At 41.1% G+C, this 18,635-nt stretch overlaps 1 protein-coding gene across 3 annotated transcripts in view; it reads right to left on the reverse strand.

Moving 5' to 3' along the window:
* Nucleotides 1-369: 369 nt before the first annotated feature.
* HLTF (helicase like transcription factor) overlaps nucleotides 370-18,635 on the reverse strand; it is a 44,421-nt gene continuing 26,155 nt past the window's right edge. For 2 of the 3 annotated variants that reach the window (XM_066240855.1, XM_066240854.1), the window contains exons 16-25: nucleotides 18,036-18,174; nucleotides 17,262-17,397; nucleotides 14,259-14,438; nucleotides 10,075-10,199; nucleotides 9,411-9,589; nucleotides 7,973-8,098; nucleotides 7,576-7,688; nucleotides 6,679-6,859; nucleotides 6,352-6,432; nucleotides 372-2,486 (exon numbers count right to left, since the gene is read on the reverse strand). In XM_066240855.1, the coding sequence (XP_066096952.1) occupies nucleotides 2,334-2,486; nucleotides 6,352-6,432; nucleotides 6,679-6,859; nucleotides 7,576-7,688; nucleotides 7,973-8,098; nucleotides 9,411-9,589; nucleotides 10,075-10,199; nucleotides 14,259-14,438; nucleotides 17,262-17,397; nucleotides 18,036-18,174 (1,413 nt within the window). In that variant the 3' untranslated portion in view covers nucleotides 372-2,333. Of the gene's footprint in view, nucleotides 2,487-6,351; nucleotides 6,433-6,678; nucleotides 6,860-7,575; nucleotides 7,689-7,972; nucleotides 8,099-9,410; nucleotides 9,590-10,074; nucleotides 10,200-14,258; nucleotides 14,439-17,261; nucleotides 17,398-18,035; nucleotides 18,175-18,635 lie in introns of all 3 variants that reach the window. The other variant, XM_066240853.1, reaches the window with a different exon arrangement.

Consider the following 18,635-nt stretch of genomic DNA (forward strand, 5'->3'; position numbering starts at 1 on the left):
CTTGATTAACTATTTCCCACCGTAGAGCTGTCATTAGGGCAAAATCTACAAGGCAGAGTACATGTGACTTCATGATACCACCACACATCTGTGTAGTATCATAGACATAAAAATAACTGGAACTAGTATTTTAGAAGATCAAGACATTTAGCATAAACTAAAAAATTGTACAATTATGACTGCTGAACAAGAAATTTATCTAGTTAAATTGAGCAAGATAAAAAAGGTGGTAGGAATATGTTACTCATCATATTTTATTTACAATCAGTAAAAACCAAGTAATTCTGTAATATAGACATCTTCATAGAAGTTTGATATTCATGAAAGATTAAATTTTCTGTAAAGTCATTAAAATTATGGCACTGACAAAGCTAATAAATTTTTGAAATCTTTATTGATTTTTAAATTTCAAATAAAATTCTGTTTGAACCACAAGTTGGGAATACAATACCTTCAACATATTTCTAAAGCTGTTATTCTACATAATAATGAAACAATTAACAGTACAGCATAATGTGAGCTTTTCATTCCAGTAGTTTATATATGTTCTCAGGATGAATTCAACTTGTTTTTTCTTGAACAGAACTATACAAAGACATATTTTTTAAATGACTTGCCAAATTTGTTCCAAATGTGTTTTAAAACACAGGTGTGTCAACATCTGGGTAAAGCAGCCAAGACTTCGCCTTCCTGGTGAGTGTGCAGGCTCTCCCTGTGAGCAGAGGAGCTTGGGCCGTGTTGTTCTGACTGAGCGCCCCCCTCTGGAGGGTGAGGACAGAACCCCACGTCCCGCACGGCAGGAGTCCCAGCAGCCTGACTGTGCACACTGCTAGCCCTACAAGGTAAAGAAGGCCCCGCTGCCCCTGATGCTGGAGGACCAGCCACTCTCGTCCCCGCAAAGCCGCTGTCCTGTCAGCCCGGCCTCACCTTCCAGAGAGAAAAGGGATGGAAAATTCCTGCTGCGGAACCAACCCGTGTCCTTGGAGCGAGAGGCGAGGGCAGCAGTGAGGTCTGCACACAGCTTAGAGGAGCGCCCTAGAACACCACGCTGCCGCCCACCTCCTAGCCTTCAGCCAACTCACTCCTGACACTTAAGTAGAACAGAAGGTATTCTCAAGTCTGCATCATCTCACGTGAAGCTCCTCTGGTTACAGTAATGAATCTCTTTGGATTAAAAAGAAAAAAAGTTTCCCGTAAGGACAAAACCCCACTGACTACCTAACCTGACTGCTAAAGGAGAGCTTGTTTGTGCTAAATGGTTCAAAGAATCAACAAGAATTCTGTGGCAACTCCTGTGAGTTTACTAACAAAAAGATGATTACCTCTATGATAGATGGCAGGATGAATTAACCAACCGAAGGTCCAAAATCAAATTCTGATTCTACACACAACAAAGAACTTTTTCCAGTCAGGATTAAGATGTCTTTTAGCATTGGAATGATTGTGGTCAGTCAGCCCAACCTCCACCCACATCCACACCCCTCACCTAGAGTCAACTTCAGAATTGTAAAAAGGTAGCAAGTTATTGCAAAGAAAGCCCTACATAAATAAAAATTATCTATATATAGAAATATCTATTTAGCCATTCCATAATTTAAATATTTAAGTCAAATTGGGTCGACTTGGTTCCCTTTCTGCCCAGACTGTATTTACACACTAACACATCCTTACATTTCACTGGCCGTCAGCACGCCTCACTACGACAGGAACACAGTGAGTGCTGTAACACAGTCCCTCAGTTCTTCATGAACATAAATCTGCAAGTCACTTAAATATTTACAAGTAACTTACTAACCTGGACTTTGGTCTCTTATTGTAAGGTTGATTCTGGAATGCAAATATGGTTTTTGGAAATCATAAAATCAATCTCATATACAGTCTGTGTCTTCATGAATTGTTCACAGGACTGCTGACTCCACGGCATCAAGAATGGAGGCTTTGTTGAAAAACCAAATGGGTCCAACATAAAAAATAACTCTTCATTTGGTCAAAAGTATAAAAGGTCTAACCTTCTCTAAAATATGAAAAAGCTGAGTATTTGGCAAGGTATATGAAAATACTCAGCAGATAGTATGAAAAGTTGAATAACAAAGTAACTTCTCTCAAAAAACTCATTTTAGGCCACCATTTGTAACAGAACTTATTGCTACTTGAAATATCCTTAAAAATAGGTTCATATAGAGATTTATATGTCAGCCACACCTCTTCCCGGATATAAAACAATAAGCCCCTTTTAGAAGACATACTCACTAGGTCTCATTTCTAAAACTATTTTTCCATTTCCAAAATTTCTGTATATATATGATCAAACAATCTCACCAAAGTGCCACCAATTACAAATCAATTAAAGTTCTAATTTCATCAATTTTAGCTTGTTTCACTTCATTAGCATTTGTTTTTTTAGTTCCAAAGGCTCCAGCTGCAAGTTCTCTCTTTTTGTTTTGTATTTTCAGCATATTTTCTTCAACAGAGTCCTTCACAATAAACTATAAGAGAAAAAAAAAGTTAAAATTGGTCAAGTTCTTTTTAGGTCACAGTATTTAAAATCTTTAAAAATAAATGAACACTTGAGAAGATGAAAACATTAGTTTACATTCTTACCGGACTATGTAGCTTTGAAAAATGGTCAGTAATAATTAGAAACTGTTTAGCTCCCCTTTTCCCTGAATATACGGTGAGACTATTTAGAACAGAATATAACTAGAGATGAGCACTGCTTTCCCTTATCACTCAGTGTGGTTTTCTGCTATACAGATATGGCTCACAAGTTATATCTTTTTTTTTTTCTAGTGAGAAGCAGAGAGGCAGAGACATACTTCCGCATGCACCCCGACCAGGACCCACCCAGCAAGTCCCCTACAGGGCGATCGATGCTCTGCCCATCTAGGGCTGTTGCTCCCTTGCTCAGCAACCAAGCTATTTAAGCGCCTGAGGCAAGGCCATGGAGCCATCCTAAGCATCAGGGGCCAACTTGCTCCAACCGAGCCATGGCTATAGGAGGGGAACAAAAAGCAAGAGAGAGAGAGAGAGAGGAGAGGGGTGGAGAAGCAGATGGTCACTTCTCCTGTGTGCCCTGACCGGGAATCCAACCTGGGACATCCATACACCAGACCAATGCTCTACCACTGAGCAAACTGGCCACGGCCCAAATTATATCTTAAAACCCCATCATGAAATAACAACAGCACTCCAAAAAGCAAACTTTATAGGCAGCTTTGTAACTGGAATATTAGCAAAATCAATTTATCATATTTAAAAAGCCAAGTAAGATTTTCTCAGAAATGCAAGAATCTGGTACAATCCGTAACACAAAAAATTACAGTGATCATCTCAACAGATGCTTAAGAAGCATTTGATAACATTCAACATTTATTCCTGATAAAAGAAAATCCTCATCAATGTAGAAATAAATGTCCTCAACCTTACTTATTAAGGGCATCTACTAAAAACTTATCAAAAGTAACCTGTTTCGTATACAACAATAAAAGCATTCCGAACAATGACACAGGAACAAGCCAAGAATGGTTACTGTCACTACTGCTACTCACCACTATCCAAGTTGTTCTGGTTACTGTAATAACCAAAGCTGTGTTATAAAATGTTGTTGAAACACAATCAATCAATAAATAAATAGAAATATTACCCAAGTTCCTGTATAGGAACACTCTTAATAGAAAAGTTCTTTCACCAGTTCAAAACCCTGGGCTTCCCTGGTCAAGGCACATATGGGAGTTGATGCTTCCTGTTCCTCCCCCTTTCTCTCTCTCTCTCTCTCTCTCTCTCATCTCTCCTCTCTAAAATGAATTTTAAAAAAACTTTAATTTAGCCTGACCAGGCGGTGGCGCAGCAGATTGAGCGCTGGACTGGGATGTGGAGGACCCAGGTTCAAGACCCTGAGGTCGCCAGTTTGAGTGTGGGCTCATCTGGCTTGAGCAAAAAAAGCTCACCAGCTTGGACCCAAGGTTGCTGGCTCGAGCAAGGGGTTACTAGGTCTGCTGAAGGCCCACGGTCAAGGCACATATGAGAAAGCAATCAATGAACAACTAAAGTGTCACAAACGAAAAACTGATGATTGATGCTTCTCATCTCTCTCTCTGTTCCTGTCTGTCTGTCCCTGTCTATCCTTCCCTCTGACTCCCTCTCTGTCCCTGTAAAAAATAAATAAATAAAAAAAACCTTTAATTTAAAAAAATAAAAGTACATATATCAATATTAAAAAAAATCTTAAATCAAATTCAATAAATCTCAAACAAGATTTCTTAGATGAGATTTGGTAACCTAATCCAAAGTTCAAGAGTAAATAAAAATTTTCAAAAAGACTAAATAATAATAAAATTTTCAAAAAGGGTAATGACAGCACTTTGCCATACTTTATATCAAAGCAGACTGTATAAAAGTCTTAGTAATTATAACAGTAATACTTCCCTGGAAATAGAAAAAAAGAAGATCAGCGGAACAGGAGAGAATCCACAAAATACACACGCAGTATAAATGAATGTTTATGGCAAAAGTGAAAGTTCAAATCAAAAGAAAAAAAAGATGGCCTGACCAGATGGTGGCGCAGTGGATAGAGCGTCGGACTGGGATGCGGAAGATGCAGGTTCAAGACCCCGAGGTCACCAGCTTGAGCACGGGCTAATCTGGTTTGAGCAAAAGCTCACCAGCTTGAACCCCAGGTCACTGGCTCGAGCAAGGGGTTACTTGGTCTGCTGAAGGCCCGTGGTCAAGGCACATGTGAGAAAGCAATCAATGAACAACTAAGGTGTCTCAACGTGCAACTAAAACTAATAATTGATGCTTCTCATCTCTCCGTTCCTGTCTGTCTGTCCCTATCTATCCCTCTCTCTGACTCTCTCTGTCCCTGTAAAAAAAAAAAAAAAAAAAAAAAAAGACTTTCCAAACAACTGACAATGAAGCAAATGGCTCTTCGTAAAAAGGATAAAATTAGTGCCTGAGCTGTGGTGGTACAGTGGATAAAATATCAACCAGGAACACTGAGGTCGCCTGTTCGAAACCCTAAGCTTGCCTGGTCAAGGCACATATGGAAGTTAACGCTTCCTGCTCCACACCCCTTCCCCCATCTCTTTCTCCTCTATAAAATGAATAAAAAAATAAATATAAGATGTAAAAAAAAAAAAGGATAAAATTAAAACCATATCATGAATCATAAGCCAAAAAAAAATATTTCAAAAGAATCAGAAGTAAATGTATATTTGTTTTAAAATGATTATAAAGCCTCTGTTCTAAGCAAAACCTTAAAATCCAAAAGGCTGACATGTTTTAAATTATACAAAATTTAAAACTTTGTCATAACAAAGGACATAAAAAGTTCAAAGGTAACCAAGACCCTGGTATAACCATGCCCAGTACACATAACACAACATTTAAAATTACAATGTATAAAATATAAGGAAGCCCTTTATACCATAAAACTATATTTGTACTTTTTGAAAAGTAGGGAAAAGATATAAACAAGCAATTCACAGGAAAAAATATTACTGGACAGCAGATACGTGAACATGCTCAAGGCTGTTACGTGCAGATCAGAAGGGCACATCTCTGACCATCACGTAAGTATATATCTGCAGCATTCTCATACATCAGGAAGACTATTTTGAAAACAACTCAAAAGTTATGTAACGAACAATTCTAGACCCAGAAGTCTACTTCTTAGCCTTCCTGAAGAATACTTGTATAGATGCACAGAGATGCACGCAATGCAATGCTCACGACGGCCCCGTTCTATCAGCAGGTGAACTGAACTGGGTAAACTGTGTGCCTGTATGCAGGTGTTAAAAAGAACGGGTTTGCAGAGTAGTCAGATTCAGGGACAAAGTAAAAGGGCAGCTGCCAGGGGAACAGGAAGGGGCGGTGAGTCACGTCTGATGGGCACGGCGTTTCAGCGGGAGGTGCCCAAGTCCGCAGGTGGATGGTGGTCAGGACAGCAAAAGCTATGTCCATGGACTACCACTGACCTGGACACTTGAAATACTTTTTAATATTTTTAATATGTTTCTCCCACCACGATAGAGAAAAACAAAAATAGGTGTGATCTGCATGCACTTGCACGGCGGTCTCCAGTATTCCCTGTTGAGGGCGGAAACGCCACAGAACACAGGACGGCCCCAACTACCTCCAAAGGAGATGCCCGCAGGGAGCAGGAACGGCAGAGAAAGGGTCTTCGGCCAGCACGTGGCCGACGACAGGTGCTGGTTTCCTCTGAAGAGAATAAGGGTGACCTTCCTACTTGGCTCTGCGTAACTACACTTTACAAGAATGTATCCATGCAAGGTCTGTATAACCTGAAACCCTCACCAACTTGATTTTAAAGTAAGTGGCTTGCAAACTCACTTTTGTGATGATAACCTCCTGCTTCTGGCCGAGTCGGTGGCAGCGGTCGAAGCACTGGTCTTCGGCGGCGGGGTTCCAGGCCTGACAAGTGGAGCAGAGGTCGCTTTAGCACCACTGATCCGCTCACGTTCTCTCAGGTTCAGTTTACTTATGTCAAGCCCTCAACATACATTCAGTCAGTTATGATCTATTTCGGAAGTTTGCCTCAGAGATTCTCACAATCGATTATAACTATGAACACCGGCTGACTTTAAAAGGACAAATTGCTTTTATTCTTCATTTTTTTTATAGAAATAATAACATAGCAAAGTCTACAGAATTACTTACCGGATCCATTAAAAACACTCGAGAAGCTGCAGAGAGGTTCAAACCAACCCCTCCTGCTTTCAAGGACAGAAGCATTACGGTTGGAGAGCCTGCTTCCGTGCTCTGAAAACACTGAATTGATTCAGCTCTTTTCTTCTGGGCCATTGAACCGTCCAAACGAGTGAACACAAATCCAGAGGCTCTAACGGAGGAGGCAGAGAGACAAGTCACACTCCCCATACAATAAACACATGTTCAGTAACTACAGTGTCTCCATGTCACCAATCCCCCACTCGTTTATTCTGACAGATACGTACTAACCATCTACTACAATGGCAGGCCCTGCGGTCAGTTTCTTTTTCAATAAATTCAGGCTTAATCTTTAAAATCCCATGCTTCTAGAAAATTTCTTTTTTTTTTTAAGTGACAGAGACAGAAAAAGGGATAAGGATAAACAGGTAGGAGGACAGAAATGAGAAGTATCAATTCTTCGCTGCAGCTCCTTAGTTATTCATTGACTGCTTTCCCATATGTGCCTTGACCAGGGGACTACAGCAGAGCAAGTGACCCCTTGCTCAAGCCAGCAACCTTGGGCTCAAGCCAGTGACATGGGGTCATATCTATGATCCCACACTCAAACCAGCGACCCCACGCTCAAGCTGGTGAGCTCACACTCAAGCTGGATGAGCCCGCACTAAAGCCGGCGACCCCGGGGTTTTGAACCTGGATCCTCCACATCCCAGTTCAATGCTCTATCTACTGCGCCACCACGTGGTCAAGCAGAAAATATTCTTTATTGTGACTGCATGTTATTTTAGACAGATGAAATGAATAAAACTGGTAAAACATAACTTTTTGTTATCTAAATCAAAACATAAAAATCCTTTTACTGACAGTGAGAAACACTGTTAAACTCACCTGAGTGGTGTTTCTATTAAAGACAGAAACGTTGTAAACTGAGAAACAACTAAACTTTTAATGTTGGGGTTCTCCTTTCTCAAGGCAGTCAATGCATGCATCAGAGCATTGATCTGAAAAAAATTAGGATGCCATTAAGTTCCACTTTGAATTGGCAAAAATACATCCAAAATTGTTTCTTATGAAGAGAAAGGTCCTGCCATGTTATTTCCCCAAAATGCACAGGCAAAAGACCACCCACTTTTACATTAAGACCAAAACTTTCACTGCCCTCCGAAAGTCAGCCAGTGATCAGCAACGAAGTGTATCACTCAAATAACCGAATTAAAAGCGTAATTATTATTTTTATACAAGATGTTTCTTTATGTAAACATGAAAAAATACTCAAATACCTTACCTTTGAACTGGATGTCCATTCCGTGTTAGACTTTTTCCCAGTGTCATATGCCAGTTCTTCTGGAGGACATTCTAGTAAACTGTCTTCACGAATGTCACTTCTACATAAAGGGCACTTAGCATGGGGCTACATAAGAAAGAACAAAGTATGAGTGACACTTGTTGGAGGAACAGAAATACAAAGTGACATAAAATCTGCTCAGGGCACTCTAAGTTCTGAGTCTGACGGCAAGCCCTGCATTAACCCTCTCGTCAACCTCCTGTCGGAGACGGTCTGCATGTGCTGATCTACAGGCAGGCATGTTCTCACGTGATGAGCGGGAAGGGTAAAAGAGAACAGTAGCGTGGGACCTTGACTAGCATCAAGCACTTGATGTAACATACGTTACACAATCTGCAGACAAGTAAAGAAACCATGAACCACGGTCTCTTGAATCTAACTACAACACAGCTCGCTAGTTGGAACTATCTGGAAGAAAAATTATTTCCTTCTTAATGACTTGTAAATCCAGTCTAGATCAGTTAAATACTAACAGGTTCATTCAAAGCAGTATCTGTTGGGCCCAATTTTCCAAGACACACTAATAAAATAAGATTATCTCTTAAATAACTACATACCCAATACCATTACAGTACAAAAGATTCTGGGACTAAAGCAGTGTCGGAAGGATGTTGGTATAATGGGGCCCCCTTAGAGGAGGAGGGACAGGGTCAATGGTCAGCAGGACTCCAGGAGACCTCGGCGGTCTTTACTAGGACGTGCATACTTCATAATTTACTGAGCTGGAAAAGCACGACTTTGACAATTTTTTCTATATGGACTTTACACAACAAAAATGTTTTTAAAAATTCTACCTTAATTGAAGAACTGCTTAAAGGATTATTTCACTTCAAAAAATTCTACCGTACATAAGAATCTAGATCTACCTTAATCAATGCCATAGCCAATAGTGACGTAGAGCAATAAGCCCTTGAATATGACAAAGCCATATTTAGATGTACTATAAGTATGGTATTTTGAACTGGATTTTGAACTTAAATTTATTAATAAAATATTAAGGTAAAAAAATCATATAAAGTATCTCAAGTTTTTATATTTTAGATATACTGAATAAGTAAAAATATATTGTAAGAGTTAACTTGATCTATTTCACTAAAAAATTAAAATTACCTTTGTAGCTCACATTATCAATCTAGTCATTGGATAATAATAAACAATTAGAACTAGGACACTGTGCAACATGACACCAAAAATGTCTTTTTATGTTAAAAAGGGCTTAATTATAAGAAGTATGTCACCTACTAAGATGACAGTATGATTCACTCAAAAGGTACTTTAGTATATCTAACTGCAAAACTCTCAGCCCTGAGTTTTCATTACACTCTTAACTGGTGCACCGCTCCGTGAAACCCCAAGTCCGGAGTTCGCACACACCCACCTGCTCGCTCTGAATGACTTGGCAAATGCAGGGTTTGCAGAAGACGTGTGCACAATGTGTGATGACAGGAACCGTTAAAGAATCCAAGCAAACTGCACATTCTTCATCGGAGCCTGAGCTCAGAATGAACTTCATCTTCCTTATTAACTTCTTTCGTAGAACATCTGGTGCATCATTTCCTAGAGAAAAGGCTGAAAAACTCATTCCAGAGCCTAACTGGTAATATGACTGGACAAGTTCATCTTCCTAATACAGGAAAATGTTTTGCTTGAGTAGTTTTAGTCTTTTTCTATTATAGGCAAAAAGCATGGTTTAAATTTGAAATTTTAAGATAAAATTCAGATGCTAACATAGTAGCCAACCCACATAATATAGCTTACACAGACACATCACTGTAACACCGTCTGCACGTGCTACCACAGAATGAAAAGTAGAGCCAGTGTGAAGCTTTCACCTGAGAGTATCCATCAGGGGAAAACCTGGAGGACCTCATTAATATTCCATTTCTTTAGTAGGAGAGTTTTGGATATATCCCCAGTTGAGCCCTATACTCAAAACAATGCTATTTGACAAATAAACTAAATTTAAGCCATATGAAAACGTTCTCCCTCTGAGTTACATGTTGTCACACACACTATGGCGTAGACCAATCCGATGTGCCTACCTGAGGGGACACTGGGGGACGCTGCGTTGGTCAAAAGGTGAGTGTGACAGCAGATCTGCCGCAATCTCAGCAGAAGCCCCAGGACGTCAGCGTAGTGCGCAAGGACGGTCCCTTCATTAAAATACCTACAGGCGACAATGGAACTATTACAGGCTTTCCAATTTTAAAACAGCGGAATAAAAATGACATAGTTCTCTATTCTCTGGAAATCACATCAAAACAAGAATAAAAGACAGAAAAGCAAACTCTATAATGGACCCAGGAGTGAGACTGGTCAGATAAAAGCACACCACATGAGAAATGGCCGCCACGTGCAGCAGACGCGGCGGGAGAGGCCGGAAGTCGGACTCAGCGCACACAGGCCTCCCAGAGCACATTCTTCCGGGGCCGTCCCAGCTGGAGGTGAGAACCAGCTCCTCTCACGTGCAAGCACAAACACAGCTGAGTGGCTGGGGGCCTGAACTTCCCTGGACAGTTTTACACCAAGAGGAGGGCAGGTAAGCTGAATAAGGAAACACACAGACCTACTGTGTTTCCAGAAAACACTATGGACACTGCATTCCACACTGGAAGGGACCTTAAAAGCTTCCGATCTGTCACATGAGCACAGGTAAAACCTAAAAGCACTTACATGTAACTAACCCTGAGTCATGACTAAACAGAGCTACTTCCTCCTCATCTGGGGCACAATGAGTTCAGAAAACACTCAAGACATTCACACAAAGTCACAACATCAAAGAACAAGTGAGGGCGCAAACAGCAGTGAAAGAAAACTCAGCAGAAAAAAGCTGAGGCAGAGACAGAGCTGTGAAAGGGAGGACCCACAGCCAAGGAGAGGAGGAAGCCAGGTCCCCTCGAGGGGGAAGGAGCCCAGGGCAGCATGGGAGAGGGAGAGCCAGCACGTGAGGCCAGCCACGGAAAAGCGAGGAAAGGATGTGGGGAAAAGACCTGAGAAAAGCGAAGTTAAACAGAAAGATGTAAACGACTAGAATAAAATGAATCCTACAGAAAAACAAAGAACACGCAGCATACACAGAGAAAAATATAATAATGGACTAGAAAACAAGAAAATGTTCCAGGAAAAGTGGGGGAAAGACCTGGAATCCACAGATATAAATAGTAAATATTTCAGAAAAAAATCAACAGAGAGAGGTCCTAGTCAAATGGCTGGACCTCAACTAAAGAAATAAATGAAATCAGAGTTTTCCACAGAAAAACTCAATGTAAAATACAGTTAAACAACAACAACATAGGTTCTGAAGAATTGGGAAATCCAAAAATTATACACACTAAGTCAATCTGATATTTAAGTAGTACGACAATAAAAGAAACTTTGCCTAGTGGTCAGAGCAGACTCTAGAGCTAGACTGTCAGCATTCAGAATACTATGGGAAGTGGTAGAAACATGTACCCGCTGTTGTAAGCAACAGTAATATCACTGGAACAAATACTTCTAAGTAGTCAAAAATGTAAGAATAGGCAACATACTGTTGTTAATCCAAATTCGGAGGGACCCGAATTATGGAAGACAGAAGCAAGGTCCGTCGTTTACACATTAAAGCTTTATTGTCTAGCTTGGCCAAGCGGCGGGAACTCCGACAGAAATCTGACGGAGAGCGCGCCGGCCCTTTGTTCTACTTAGTTTTTATAGTTTTGTAAGTGGGAAGTATAGAAGCAAAAATTGCAATTAGGAGCCCCTTATCGCTATTGGTTATAGTCATATGTCCTTTAACATGATAGGACCACGTTCAATTTGCAAGCTATACATTATTTGGGGGAAAACAAAGTTTACAAGCCAACATAATGGTAGAAAGATGTCTTTTTACATATTAAAGGCATTCCTATATTATTTAGTGTTTATTTGCTATCTCTCTGTCCAGAGTCACACACACATTTACATAGGAGAGGTAGTTTCGGTGGGGAAAAATGCCCGCAAATGACTCATTGCTATAAGAAAAGGTTTATTTTGGCTTTTCTCTTCCTGCACCTGGCTAGCCATTCACCCCTTTCCCCACAGGTGTGGTGGAATGTCAGGGAATCCATGCTTCCTTCCCTTTTCATTTACAATACAATGGCAAGAGCCATCCTAGTTATGCTAATCACACAGCACAGAGACTATTCTCACAATTTCTCTTAACCTAAATTAATAAAATGTTCTCCAAGCCTTCTAAAATATTAATATTAATTCTGTAGCCTTTGGTACTTTACAACACCTGTGGGTGAAATGGCTCAGTGGCTCCTCACTGTGAAGGGTAAACTTACAAGGTGGACCCACAATGCCTGAGTTTACACACCAGCTGTCAGTCACTAGCTGTGACACAGTCCAGTTCACCCCGCTGCTCTGTGCCTCTCCACACTGAAATCTCTGCTGAGACCTCCCGCTACCGCAATCTTCTCAGCATCCCTAATCCCTACGAACCCTACTCGGTCACTCACTGAATGGAGTTCTTGCGTTCTGAAGACCCCTACTTCTGAGACCGGCTCTGCCTTCACTGTCTCCTCCTCACGCAGGTTCCCACCGCCACTGACGTCAGCCAGGCTCCCGCTGAACCGAAATCTCTCACCTACCAATGCCAGTCACTTCAATCCACTTGATCAATCAACGCCTATCCCCAGATTTCTGTGTTATTGAAAAGTCATACTGACAACTTATATGTGGGTCCATGCAGGGCTAGGAGCTACCACCATCAGGGCCATTCATATGCAGGTTCTCACTAGATTTGGGCAGATGGTAAAGAAACAGTAGAGCCAAAAAATGGTGGGCCATTCTTTTATTAAAATCTCCCACTGGCTGAAGAGCAACACACAGGGAAAAACACTTCCCTTTCACTCCCAAAGCCCTGACGCATTCTCCAGTTCCACAATCAGGAGAATGTTCTCTGGTTCCTCCTGGAATCAAAGGCCCCGCCAGCCACAGCGGAGCTCACAAAGCCCCTCAGCCCTGGTTCCCCATCCGCACACCTTCTCCCTTCTCTGCACAAACTGGCTTCTCCTTCTGCACCCTGCAGTCTCTCTGCTCTCCCTGCAAACATGGCTTCTCTCTGCCTCTTTTCAAACTTTTCTGGCACAAAAACCCTTCCTCCAGCACACATTAGCAAGACAATGGCCCTTCCCAAGCAGGAAGGTAATTTGCAATTTCACAGATCACATAGACCTGGTGCTGCCCAGCCCCCAATGCAAACTATAAGGGAACAGACATAAAAATCATATTTTACAAACTTATTTGACCAACAGTCCAATACTACATGAAGCCTTGCTAGCACTCTAAACACCTTACCTTTCTTAAAAATTTAAATTCTCTCTACCTTCCTGAAGTTCCACCCTGATCTCACAAATACCTTGGTCTCATATTTCAGATTGTTCTGATATTATCCCCCCACTCCATTTTTCTCCACCAATTTGCTTTACTCACTTTTGTATCTGTGATCTTTCCCATGTTCTCTCCATCTCAAGACAGTCACCCAAATAAAAGTAGCAAATAATTCATCCAGAAACCACACATTGACCCTATCAGTCTTCCTTCTTCCTCTGTCAGACTTTGTAACAGCCGTCTGCCCCTTAGTCCTACAACCTGGCTACTAAACTCATTATTCTGGTGAATTACTGTGAGAGCAGACAGGGGGACCTCTGAACCCCCACAGTGAAGAGCCCTCCCTAAGCCTCACTGCTACAGGGCACTGCCAAGCGCTCCCTGTCGTGACTGTGCTGCCTTTCCGGACATTCTCTAACATCTTCTCCACTTCCTTCCCTTCCCCCCTTGATTAACTCTGCAAGCGGCTTTTCTTCATCTCTTATCTCTCGAATGCGGACAGTCCTCCCAGTCCTGGTCGTCAGTGCGTTCCCTTTCCCTATTTATCCACCTCCCAGTGCTGCAGCCACTCCTGGGATATGGAGTCGGGAACAGACGCAAGCAAGGTCTTCTGACGAGGAGCAAATCAGAACCTGCCTTTTCATGTAAACTTCACATTTTTTCCTAACTTAAGAAATTACTTCTCTGGTAAATTATAATAGTCATTCACTTCAGCCATTAATTCATAGAAAGTAGTTTAAATATACTACAGTTAAAGAAGTCAATAATCTTTCACTATAATTCAGACTATTGCTAACATATCTTTAAAAACATACACAGTTAAATGGGAAACAAAGTAAAAAGTATTTTCTTAAGTGGCTTTCTTTCTCCATACCTTCCAACAGTATCTCTGCCTTCATTTTTCACAGACTGATAAATCTTCCTCTCTTCGTCTGAAAGTGTAATTTGCTGAATAAATACTTTACGCTCTGGTAATTCCAAAACAGGTTTTCCTTTAATTTTGCTTGTCTTTGTTCTTCTAAGTGTAATATTTTTAATTAGGGACTGCAAACGCCTAGAAAATAAAACAAATTACATAAGCTGACTCAACAAGAACTAAAAAAGAGTACCGTGTCTTTCGCTTAAGACGCACCTTATTTCCCCAAAGTGGAGGGGAAATGCCCATGTGTCTTACGGAGCGAATGGCCATTTCTTTCCGCTACTGCGGGTTCCTGGACAACTAGAAGAATATTTGAACATCAAAGTCTCTTCTCATTTGTTAATAACAGTGCTGATGGTTGTTAATACTGCTGTTGAGTTTACACTGCTGAAATATTGTGGTATATTTTATTAACACAACACTTGGTTCAGAATATTTTTTTTCTTATTTCCCACCTTAAAACCCTAGGTGCATCTTATGGAGCAAAAAATACGGTATTTTAAGCCACAACATCCCGGGTTCGATTCCCCATCAAGGCACACAGGAGAAACCACCATCTGCTTCTCTCCCTCTCTGTCTCCCTCTTCTCTCCCTTTTCCCCTCCCGCAGCCAGTGGTTCCATTGGTTTGAGCATGGCCCCAGGTGCTGAGGATAGCTTCAGCCTCAAGCACTAAAAATAGCTTGGTACTCAAGCATCAGCCCTAGATGGGGTTGCTGGGTGGATCCCAGTCAGGGTGCAAGCAGGAGGTCTGCCTCACTATAAACCCTCCTCTCACCTAAAAACCTCTCATTTGGAAAAAAATAAAAAGTAAAAAAAAAATTTTTTTAATCTCTTAATTGGGCTTTTATCCAATCTGATCATCACAGACATGTTAGCCTGACCAGGTGGTGGCACAGTAGAATGTCAGACTGGGATCCAGAGGACCCAGGTTCGAGACCCTGAGGTCGCCAGCTTGAGCGCGGGCTCATCTGGTTTGAGCAAAGCTCACCAGCTTGGACCCAAGGTCGCTGGCTCGAGGAAGGGGTTACTCAGTCTACTGTAGCCCCACAGTCAAGGCACATATGAGAAAGCAATCAATGAGGTGTCGCAATGCAAAACTGATGACTGATGCTTCTCATCTCTCTCCATTCCTGTCTGTCTGTCCCTATCTGTCCCTGTGACTTTCTCTCTGTCTCTGTTTTTTTAAAAAAAATCAGACATGTTCTACAAATACAAAATTACAGCAACAAATGAACTGAAATTTGTCCTCAATTCCTGTCACAACAGTTTACTCTTTATACTTCTACTTTTGTTCTCATCACTAACCTTTTCACTTCTCAATTCTTCAGCTAACTCACCCATGTTCAATACTCAAATTCTTAATAAGCGCTATTAAGTGAAAGGTGTTATACTAAATATCATAAAAATATAAATATGAGTAAGATCTTATTTCAGAAAGTTTCAGTAATATGAAAATCAACATACATAATCAACTTTTATAAAGTAATGAACAAGATAAAAACCTGATGTGATGACCCAGAAGAGGGACAAGTGCCTTCTAGGTTCTATAAATCTATACTCCCCCTTCTCAAGAACAGGATAAAGGAAGGATTGCAGAAAGGTTTTCCCTGACACAAATATAAATACAATCCCTTAATTAGAATTTAAATAGCTGGTTCTAAGGAATCAAATAAGAAGTACTGCAAACCAGGTTAGTGGGTTTTGAATGTTTTTCATGAAAAGCCACAGTAACATTTACTCCATCCAGGAAACGCACACACACAAACATTTCACAAAATACTATGTGTGATGCACTCTGCTTTTTTCTTAAATCTTCCACTCTTTCACTTTTTATAATGCTAGCCGCCATCTTTTAAAATATTGTACAGCACATTTACACAATGGGATACTATGCAGCCATAAAAGGAAACTTTACCTTTGAGACAACATGGATGGACCTGGAAAGTATTACACTAAGTGAAGTAAGTCAGGCAGAGAAAAACAAGGATCACATGATCTCACTCATATGTGGAATCTAATGAACAAAATGCACTAACACGCAAACTAGAGACAGACATATATGGAGAGCCAACTGACAGCTACTGGGGTGGGGAAGGGGAGGCTGGGTGAGGGGGGTAGAGGGATGGAGCAATAAAGGACCAAACCTCACAGACACAGACGAGTGTGGGGGTTGTGGGGGTGGGGAGGCTGGCAGTACTGGAGGGATAAATGGTGATACAGTGATGGACGAAGACCTGACTTGGGGTGAACATACAATACAGGGTTCAGAGGTGTGTTGTAGAATTGTGCACCTGAAACCTGGATAACTGTTAACCTGTGTCACCCCAATAAATTCAGTTAAAAAAATAACAGTAATTATTTTACAACCCATAAATGCATTACTCTAACCCTGTTTAAAAATGAATATTCTAGGCAAAAAAAGAAAAAAAAACACCTTAAAATACATTAGCCCAATGCCTTGCAAAATGGCTACCACCACGCTGAATTTTATTTATGCACTTTCCCCCGAGCCCGCCAGAAATGACTTTCTCTTATAGCTCCCGCTGACACCACCATCACGCCCTCCTCGTCACCAGTATATACAGCTACACGAGACACCTGAGCAGACTTCAGTGCATAGTGCACCCTCAGAGCATGTCAAGTTTCTCCTGTCACTACTCAATCTAGGACTGGAGGTTTCCGGAGTAACAGAACACGCACAAACCACAAAGCTCGGCCTTTCCTTTCTGTCTGACTGAAACCACGGGCAGGGAAGGTTTATGTTTTAGTGGCAGTGAGAAATCTGTGTCCCGCAACCAGAATCACTAGGTTCTGAGTGTCAAAGGCATGAAACTATAAACAAACACTTCTTGGAGAAGAAAGCCAACAGCCAAGTTAAAATATTGACGAAGTGGAAACTGGTTCAAGCAGCTCAGTTATTTGCAGTTAGTATAATGAGCGATCAGGACAGCACTTACCTGAGTCCACCTTCATCTCCCATGGTGACAGGACGCTGTATGGTCCTGTGCCACCACTCTCTATCAAGAAACGGTTTCAGTTTTAAAAAGGAAAGAAGAGACCACAAGTCCTTCAAAGAATTCTGAATCGGAGTACCTAGAAATAACAGGAAGTTGTTATATTTCTACAACCAGAATGTGAACAAGTACAGCCATGTGGCTGAGCCAACACCCTGGTCAGCACTGGGCACTGTCCCCAGCACATACCCCTCCCCCGCCAGCTGTGACTACATTCCTTCTCAGACAAATACACTTCAAAATACACAATTCCTGATTTTCAGTTCACACTTGCTATTCTAGCAAAGAAAAAGACCACAGACCCAGTAAATTCAACTTTCTCTGTATCAAGAACATCCATTTATTTGATTTTTAAATCGATAGCACTAGCAAGAGGGAAAAATCTAGTTTGAGGTTACATTCTCTTCCTCATCCTCTAGCAAAGCAAACAGACTCCAAGAAGAAATAGAGAAATCAAGATTCTGATTGGAGGATTAAAATGTCTAGTGACTCTCCAAGGTTCAAGAATAAGTTTAGTGGTTGTCCTATAAATTAACTCTAATTTAAATCTTGCTATATCATGGGCAATTAGGAAGAATCAAAATATTTTATTAAATTTCTCAGATTAATTCTGGAACAGTCTTTATAGCAACTTAAAGTTTACAAAGTGGCCCCCTCACTAACTTACTTAATGACACATATTTGGGAATGTCTTAAAAAGCAGAATGCTGTCCTTACCCGTCAGCACCCATCTCCTCTCTGCTTCTAAATAAAGCACAGCTTTCGTCTGCTGAGCATTGGGATTCCGTATGGCGTGGCCTTCGTCCAGGATCACCCTCAGCCACTTTATGCCATGTAGCGGACTGTCACCTTTCATCTGAAATAAGTGTCCCATATGAATTAAAAGCACGGGAAAGTGAAAGCACTTTATGTAATATGAGCTATTATTTTTCAATAATCAACTTACTATGTGATAGGTACTGCTTTAGCCACTACAAACATTAAATATCGAATGTTCACAAGCTCCTGAAGTATTGTTATTCCTTTCGTACAGAAGAGAAGACTGAGGTGCTGAGGTGGGGGCATGCAGCTCAGAGCCCCACAGCAGGATGTGGCCCAGAGGCTATCCCCCCCCAGGGAGCGGAGCACACTGCTGCGACCTCGGCTCAACACTGAGCTATGCAGCTTCCGGTTACAGCCCAGTGACAGTATCAACATTACCAGTTATAGCAGGATTGTTTGACTGTAACGCAACTACTTTCTTTTATGGAAAAGTAAATGTTCTTATCAGAAGATAGAATTTTTGACAATAAGGTATTTTGAAAAACATAACTGGAA

The sequence above is a fragment of the Saccopteryx bilineata genome, chromosome 8 (genome assembly GCF_036850765.1).
Source record: "Saccopteryx bilineata isolate mSacBil1 chromosome 8, mSacBil1_pri_phased_curated, whole genome shotgun sequence".
NCBI classification, from domain to species: Eukaryota; Metazoa; Chordata; class Mammalia; order Chiroptera; family Emballonuridae; genus Saccopteryx; species Saccopteryx bilineata.